The following is an 8,617-nucleotide window of genomic DNA, read 5'->3' as shown; positions in this document are numbered from 1 at the left end:
AGCAATATACCTGTAGAATCTCTTCCTATTATTCCTTGAACCCCTTTCCAAGCTGGGTTCCATTCATGCCTTGGCTTTCCTTTTCCCATCCCTGCACACCCAAAACTGAAACATGTGAGAGGGCCTAGGAAAAGTAACTCTTGATCCACAGAAGCCATTTGGGAAACAAAACTTGTAGGTAGGAAGCACAGTTTTGTGGAGGTGCAGAGCTGATGGGCACATTGTGCAGGATGCTCCTAAAGACCTTTGTGTCCTTTCTTTCCTGACTACAATGCTACTTCCTTCTCAGGAATGGAGGAGCCAACAGAAGTGAAAAAGATACTCTGTGATCATGAATGTCATCAGGAAGCTGACCCCACTAAGATACGGGGAGGTTAGGAGAAGCATGGACAAGAGAAATGTGAGAATTTGGGGTGAGAAAATGAGCATGGCCAGCAGAAATTAATGATTTCATAGAGATAAGAAGGTGCATGTAATGTTGACGCTGTAGTAACAATGACTTGAATGAATCATGTATGACCCTTTACCTTATTTAGGCAGTAATTTTAATCCTGAAACCTAAATGCTACTCCAACACTCTGACAGGAATCCCCTACTCTAATGCTTGAATTCAAAGGATCCCTTCAAGCAAAATTAAGCCCATAGCCCCATTCTCTTTCCTTTATTCTCTTACTCACCCAAATGCCTTCCGTGGACACTAGTATTAAAATGCTCTACTGATCCTTAGATTTCTTGGCAGACCTAAATAAAACCCTAAACCACAGAACTTATCCATACCCTAACGACAGAAGAACACCAAACATTCCCAATAAAACTCTGTTTACTCTCTAACACAGAAAAGTGAGCCCGAGTCCCTAAGGGACTAGGGAGATGCAAGCTCTGCCTCAGGATCTTCTGCCCCAGCAGGAGGAATGTGTCCATGACAGTGACTGTGAGGTCACTTCTGTCTCTGCACGTGATAGGGCAGCAGCAGGAACGTGTCACAGAAAGGGACTGTGAGGTCACTTGTGCCTGGAGGTGGCAGGTCAGCCTTGACATAGACCTGGGAGCTGCACTTTTGGGCTGACAGCTGCCAGTGGCCCTGCTAGGCCAGCAGAAGGCACCTGCTTGGCATGCTGACTGGGGGATCCCCTCTGCCTCCAGACCCAGGACGACCCAGGCAGAAAGAAGGCCCCAAGATGAGTTGTCCTGTCCCTTCTGCTTGAGTCCATGAGTGGGCAGCAGGAGGCACAAGGCTTGGCTGTGTGTAGCCAAGAAGCTGCAAGGCCAGCAGCAGGCCCCTGGCTTGGAAGATGTCACTGAGGTGTGTCTGGTTGGCTGAGAGGCCTCAAGGAGCCTGCTGGGTTGGGATGCCTACTTAAGGAAGGGTTTCCACCCTGATGGAGCTTTCTGTGGCATTAGGAAAGAGAAGGAGAGGAGAAACACTCACGAAGCGTGCCCTGGAACTTTGGCACTGGCCATGAGGAGGAAGAAATATCCAGGGGAACAACTGGTCTGCCTGTTAGAGTCAGGGGTAAAGAAGATATTAAGTACCACAGCCTTTACCTTATCTCTAGATCTTCACCAGATTTCCCCCATGTCCAATGAAGGATGATGATTCTGCTTAATTCTCTTTTATTTAAAGTATTTCTATAAGCAGTCTTTATTGTCTTTGACAGTAATAGACAGATGGAGCTCCAGCTGGGCTTTGGCCTTTCGACTTTGACCTGCACAGCCCCATAACATTCAGGACACAGCTCCAGACAAACCGACAGCATGCATGAGAATGAAGAACAGAAAAAGTAGAATCTGGCAGCCTTCCACCCACTGTTTTTCTGTGACTCTGTGATACAGTTCCATTCAGCTGGTTACTCCTGTATTATCCAAACGTTCATAATGCTCGTAATGCTACTATCTTGTCAGAGATAGCACAGTCACACAAAGGTTGAAGCATCTGCCTGCAGATATGAACGGCTGACAGAAAGGAGCATCAGTGTGGGGGAATGTTGAGAAACTGCAGGATTTTGCCTAAAGTAACTTCTTGATGTTTACAAGGAGAAGGACCCTGTCCTGCACCAGAGGAAGAGTAACCTCATGCATTAGGGCAGACTGGGACCCTGCTGAGTGTGCAGTGGCGAGGTGGAGGAGGGCTTGGGCACCACGAGGGATACCATACGAGCAGTGGTGCCTGCTCACGAGGAACCAGACCAGCTTCCTACAGAGCTGCCTTACGAGGAACGTGGCCACCAAGAAGATCTGAGTTATCAGACTCAGCTCAGATCCCCTGAGACACCACACAAACAAGTGCCAACAACTAGCCAGTAAAGAGGTGCAGGTCTGGGAGTCACTGGGACATCCTCATGTGGCGAGGAGCAATGAGAATGGCAAGACTCAAAGTCCCAACAGGATTGAGGTCTTTGTGTCCATGGTGATGGCTCTTGTCACTGTCACTGAGGCCTATGAGGAGACAGCTTATTCTTAATGCACCAGGGCCTCATTGCCTCCTCACCCCCACCATGAACCAGGCAGGGGTCGTACCATTCTCCTGCACTTGGCCATGCACATCCCCATCTCCTACTGCTCCACAAAGAGCCCGGAGCAACCTGTAAAGGAAAGGATCTCTCTTCCTTGAGTAGGGAGTCAAGGCCTGGCCCTTTTGCTTGGTGACACACATCCAGTTTTCCTGCACATCAGTGTCACCTTCACATTGCCTTTGTCTCCTTGTCCTCACTGCCTCCAGTGTTCTGCTCTAACGAGCTCCAAGGGAGGCTGTGTCAGTGCTGGCCCTCAGGGGGACACTGCAGGAAACTTGCCTCTGACTTGGACTTCTGGAGAGACGTCTTCAATTGTCTCTGAGTGCCTGAGTTTCTTGGGCTCATCAGCAAAGCCCCCAGAAGGGTGATTGCAGTGCCTTGGTCTGGTGCTGTGCTGCTGAGCTGGGCCGGGCTCGTGGGACAAAGAAAACACATTTCAGAAAGTCCCACGAAGCACAGAGACAGCTGTGCCCAGGAGCAGCTCCTCTGCACAACGCAGCAGGGCTGGGGGTTCTGACTGCAGCTGGCATGGGGAGAGCAGAGAAGGAGAGAGGGCTTGGAGGCACTTGGCAGTGGGAGGATGCTGAGAGCTGCCTGCAGGAGAAACCTGCACAGCCCTTGACAAGGTAAGGGTCTGGCTGCAGGGCCGTGCAGCTGCAGCTCCTGGAAGGGTCTTGTGCTGGGTCTTGTTTCCGGGAGGGCAGTGGGCAATGCAGTAGGCTTTGAGAGTCCTGTTGGGTTGCAGTGCGAGGTGTGGAAGTCTGGCAGAAGCCATTGGAGTGTAATAACCTAGCTACCCTTAGTAAGTCAAGAGTGTGATGGCCAAGCCTCCGTCAGACACTGCAGGGGATGCAGATTGGATATTGGGACACCCCAGATTGCGAATATCCAGCTCTGTCTGTGGGGCATCCTCCTGGGCTGCGTGCTGCTCTCCAGAAGGATGCAGGGCGGCTGAAGTGAAGCCTCGGCACCTCTGGCTAGGACGGAAGAGCTGAGAACTTGCTCACAACCCACTGACAAGGTGAGGCTTCTGTCCATCTGCACTGGGACTGGGACTTCTCTGCTCTCAACTGTCTTCAGTTTCTTCTCAGGGAAACACCTGTGTGGGATAGTCCTGAAGGTCACAGATGGGTTACACAGGGCATCTGAGAATGGCAGTGTTCAGCAGTGGCATCTGAAGCTCTGTTCTGCATTGAGATGCATTGTTTGAAACAGCACTGCAAATTCCATTGACCTGATCTAGAAATGGACTGAACTAGAGTTTCCCCCATGTTCCTGCTTCCCCCTGCTGCACAACAGGAAGGAGTCCTGTGCAGCCCACAGCAGCCCTTGCTCCCAGTGCCACTCTCAGCCAGCACCAGCTGCAGCTCAAGCAAGAGAGATGCAGAAAGGTTCAGCTGCATAGACAGGGGTTTGGCTGGGTGGTGCTCCTAAATTTGCAATAGGTTTTCCTCAGAGAAGCCTCTTCTAACTTTGTTCTCCCTTCTCGTCTTCAGCAGACAGCTGTGTCCAGAGTCAGAAAATGCCCAACAGCAGCTCAGTGAGCGAGTTCCTCCTGCTGGCATTCGCAGACACGTGTGAGCTGCAGCTCCTGCACTTCGCGCTCTTCCTGGGCATCTACCTGGCTGCCCTCCTGGGCAACGGCCTCATCCTCAGCGCCGTAGCCTGCAACCACCGCCTCCACACCCCCATGTACTTCTTCCTCCTCAACCTTGCCCTCCTGGACCTGGGCTGCATCTCCACCACTCTGCCCAAAGCCATGGCCAATGCCCTCTGGGACAACAGGGCCATCTCCTATCAAGGATGTGCTGCACAAGTCTTCTGTTTTGTTTTTATGATTGGAGCAGAATATTCCCTTCTCACCATCATGGCCTATGACCGCTACGTTGCCATCTGCAAGCCCCTGCACTACGGGAGCCTCGTGGGCAGCAGAGCTTGTGCCCAGATGGCAGCAGCTGCCTGGGGCAGTGGCTTTCTCAATGCTGTCCTGCACACGGCCAACACATTTTCCCTGCCCTTTTGCCAAGGCACTGCTGTGGACCAGTTCTTCTGTGAGATCCCCCAGATCCTCAAGCTCTCCTGCTCAGATGCCTCTCTCAGGGAAGTTCGGGCGCTTGTGCTTAGTGTTTCTTTACTCCTTTGTTGTTTCGTCTTCGTAGTGATGTCCTATGTGCAGATCTTCAGGGCAGTGCTGAGGATGCCCTCTGAACAAGGCCGGCACAAAGCCTTTTCCACGTGCCTCCCTCACCTGGCCGTGGTCTCCCTGTTTGTCAGCACTGTCGTGTTTGCCAACCTGAAGCCCCCCTCCATTTCCTCTCCATCCCTGGACCTGGTGGTCGCACTTCTCTATTCTGTGGTGCCTCCAGCTCTGAACCCTCTTACCTACAGCATGAGGAACCAGGAGCTCAAGGATGCAGTGAGGAAACTGTTTCTATACATTCTTCTTAAGCATCCATGATGTGTTTGGAAGATGTATTCTTAATAATATGCAAATATTTTGATTCACATTATATCATATCATTTTTATCATTACTAGTGTTATCATAACATTGTCATTAATAAGAATCCCAAGAGAAATCAAAGGGTATTTGGGAAAATGACACAACATTTTTTACATCATTTTTCTCTGTTAGTATTTGAACAATATTTCATTTTGTTTTTAATAATCTCATTCTTACCATTCTGAATGTTACTTCTTGTATTAGGTTTGACCACATCATCTAATGTACATATAGAACCGGACTTCCTTGGTAGATAAAGATAATAAAGATGTCAGCAAAAATTCATTGGTCTTAGTATCCCTTTCTTCCCATCTTCTGTCGAGCTGGGGGAGCAGCCCCAACATCCAGGAGGGGCTCAGGGCCAAGATCCCAGCTGCCACGGGTAGGAGCAGTGTATTTGGATTAGACCTTGTGGATCTAGGTGACAGTCCTGTCGTCTCTATATGTCCTGGTTTCAGTTAGCACAGAATTAATTTTCTTCCTAGTAGCTGGTGGAATGCTGTGTTTTGGCTTAGAATGAGAAGAGTGCTGATAACACCCCGATGCTTTAATTGTTGCAGAGCAGTGCTTATACTAAGCCAAGGACATCTCAGCCTTTGCTCTGTCCTGCCAACGGGCAGGCTGGGGGGTGCAGTAAGAGCTGGGAGGGGACAGACCCAGGACAGGTGACCCAAACTAGCCAAAGGGGTATTCCATACCATCTGACGTCATGCTAAACAATATATAGGGGTGGCTAGCCGGGGGGAGGGGGCCGGACTGCTCGGGGTTAGGCTGGGCATCGGTCAGCGAGTGGTGAGCAATTGCATTGTGCATCACTTGTTTGTACATACTATTATTACTTTCGTATTATCCCCATTGTATCATCATTATTATTATTGTTATTATTATTTTTGTTATTTTTTTTTTCCTGTCTTATTAAACTGTCTTTATCTCAACTCACGGGCTTCACTTTCCATTTCTCTCCCCCGTCCCAGAGAGGGAGGGGGGAGGGTGAGCGAACGGCTGCGTGGTGTTTAGCTGCCGGTCGGGTTAAACCACGACAGTCTTTTTGGCGCCCAACGTGGGGCCCGAAAGGTTGAGATAACGGCAGATCTGATCAGAGTGTGTTAAACTAAAATTGGTGTAAGGATTAGACCTGCTTAATAGTCACTTGTCATGATGCTGATTGCTTTAATCACAACTCTGCTGCGCCTGTTTTCCAAATTGAGTATTATAGTACATTATTTTCCGTATTTGCTCTCTGTAGTGTTGTTTCTCCTCTCCGGGCCCTGGTTTCAGACCATTATGGTACTAAGTGTTATAGCAATGGCTTATGAGACGATAAGATATCTGGTCATGACTCTAACTTGGTATTTATACTCAGTAACATCGTGGACTCTGTACTTTGGAAACAGCATCTTGGGAACTATTAGCAATTATACCTATTGTTTTTCTCCATTAGAGAGTCAATCTGTGGAGGGGAAAGGGGAGGATATTTTTCCTTACTTGCTTACTCTCCCTTTCTCCTTCACCACCCCTGTATCCTCCTGGGTCACTCTGCCTTCCTCCTTCACCACCCTCTTATCCCCTGAGCTTGTCACAATAGCTCTCCAAGATATTGAATATTTCTGGAATACTCAGAATACCATAGTCCTGTTGTTCTGCCTCATGAATGCACTTCAGATTCTGCTTAAAGTTAAACAACTACTTATGAAGCTCATCCGGAGATCTGCCCGGAGGCAGTATAGTTGTGGGTGGCAGGGAGTATGGGTGGATATGGGCAGGCATCTAGAGCAGTTGGCACCCCCAGTGTGTTGGAAATTCACCCCTGAACAATGGCAAAATCCTCAAAAACTGGCAGAATGCTTGAAAAAAAGGTGTAATGATTCTGGCAGTTCCAAAGTAACACAAATCATTGTAACGTGCTGGGGCCTGGCTCATGCCTATCGAGCTGCCATTGATACTGCTGTCAACTTAGTGACAGACCCTGCGGCCACTCCAAACCCTGTGACAGATCCAACGGCCACTGTGACCCCTACGGTGGATTCTGCAGCCGCTCCAGTCCCAGCTCCTGCAGCCGCTCCAGTCCCAGCTCCTGCAGCCGCTCCAGTCCCAGCTCCTGCAGCTGCTCCAGTCCCAGTTCCTGCAGTCGCTCCAGTTCCAGCTCCGGCCGCTACTCCAGTCCCAGTTCCTGCAACTGCTCCAGCTCCAGCTCCTGAAGCCGCTCCAGCTCCAGCTCCTGCAGCTGCTCCAGTCCCAGTTCCTGCAGTCGCTCCAGTTCCAGCTCCGGCCGCTACTCCAGTCCCAGTTCCTGCAACTGCTCCAGTCCCAGCTTCTGAAGCCGCTCCAGCTCCAGCTCCTGAAGCCGCTCCAGCTCCAGCTCCTACTGCTGCTCCAGTCCCAGCTCCTGCAACTGCTCCAGCTCCAGCTCCAGCTCCTGTAGCCGCTACAGCTCCGGTTCCTGCAACTGCTCCAGCTCCTGTAGCCGCTCCAGCTCCTGTGGCCGTGTCAGAGAAACGAGCTGTAGCAGTGCAAGTTGACCCTGCAGAGGGCATTCCAACCCCTGTGGCAGACCCTGTAACAAAGTCAGAGAAACGAGCAGTAGCAGTGCAAGCTGCCCCTGTAGAGAAGGTGAAAATATGGTACAGAAATTCAAGTCGTTTAGAACGCAGAGAGTCTTCTGCCAATCCAGGTAAGGCTTCTGCCAAAACTAAGTATAGAGATGACGAAGATGATGACGACGCTGGGCCGTCAAGGATTCAGGAGGAGGAAGATGAGGATGCCGAAAGAGCAACAGTAACTACCCGAAGCCTAAACGAGCGCGAGCTACGAGATGTGCGAAAAGATTTTGGTCGCTGTATAGGTGAGCAGCTTGTCACCTGGCTGCTCCGATGCTGGGACTCTGGAGCCAATTGTGTGGAATTAGACGGCAGGGAAGCCAAGCGGCTGGGATCCCTTGCTCGAGACGCCGGCATTGACAAAGCAATTGCAGATGGAGCACGACCCACCAGCCTCTGGAGGCGTCTCCTCTCAGCTGTGAGGGAAAGGTATCCCTTCAAGGAAGATATTTTATGTCTACCAGGCAAGTGGACCACTATGGAGAAGGGAATCCAGTACCTGAGGGAATTAGCCGTACGGGAAGTGATTTATGAGGATCCAGACCTCAATCAAACATCCACAGATCCAGATGAAGTCAAGTGTACACGACCCATGTGGCGGAAGTTTGTACGGAGTGCACCATCATCATATGCCAGCTCATTGGCAATAATGGCCTGGAAAGAGGATGAGGAACCCACAGTGGGTGAAGCGGCTAAACAACTCCGGCAGTACGAAGAAAGTCTCTCCTCTTCCTTACAGGCCTGCGTCTCAGCTGTGGAGAAACTTTCTGAAAAGGTTCACCAACTTGAAGAGAATCTATTGTCCTCCCCACCTGAACCAACCAGTGCCCACCGACCAAAGGAGAACACTTGGGAGAAACTTTCTGAAAAGGTTCACCAACTTGAAGAGAGATTATTCTCCTTCGCACCTGTACAAAGCAGTGTCTCAGCTGTCAGGGGTAGGCGTTCACCCACACAAGGAAGACGATATGGTGGGTACTCACCCCGTGCCACCCTGTGGTTTTAC

At 50.4% G+C, this 8,617-nt stretch overlaps 1 protein-coding gene across 1 annotated transcript; it reads left to right on the top strand.

The window, feature by feature from the left end:
* Positions 1 to 4,035: 4,035 nt before the first annotated feature.
* Positions 4,036 to 4,971, top strand: LOC311216171 (olfactory receptor 14C36-like; the record flags this gene model as incomplete). The annotated part of the gene is made up of 1 exon (XM_084297716.1): positions 4,036 to 4,971. One exon carries the CDS (start codon positions 4,036 to 4,038, stop codon positions 4,969 to 4,971), a length of 936 nt encoding a protein of 311 aa, XP_084153842.1.
* Positions 4,972 to 8,617: the final 3,646 nt, after the last annotated feature.

This window comes from Netta rufina, assembly GCF_964035555.1.
Source record: "Netta rufina genome assembly, chromosome: 18".
In the NCBI taxonomy this organism is placed as follows: domain Eukaryota; kingdom Metazoa; phylum Chordata; class Aves; order Anseriformes; family Anatidae; genus Netta; species Netta rufina.
The sequence above is the reverse complement of the archived record's forward strand: the minus strand, read 5'-3'. Positions and strand labels throughout refer to the sequence as shown.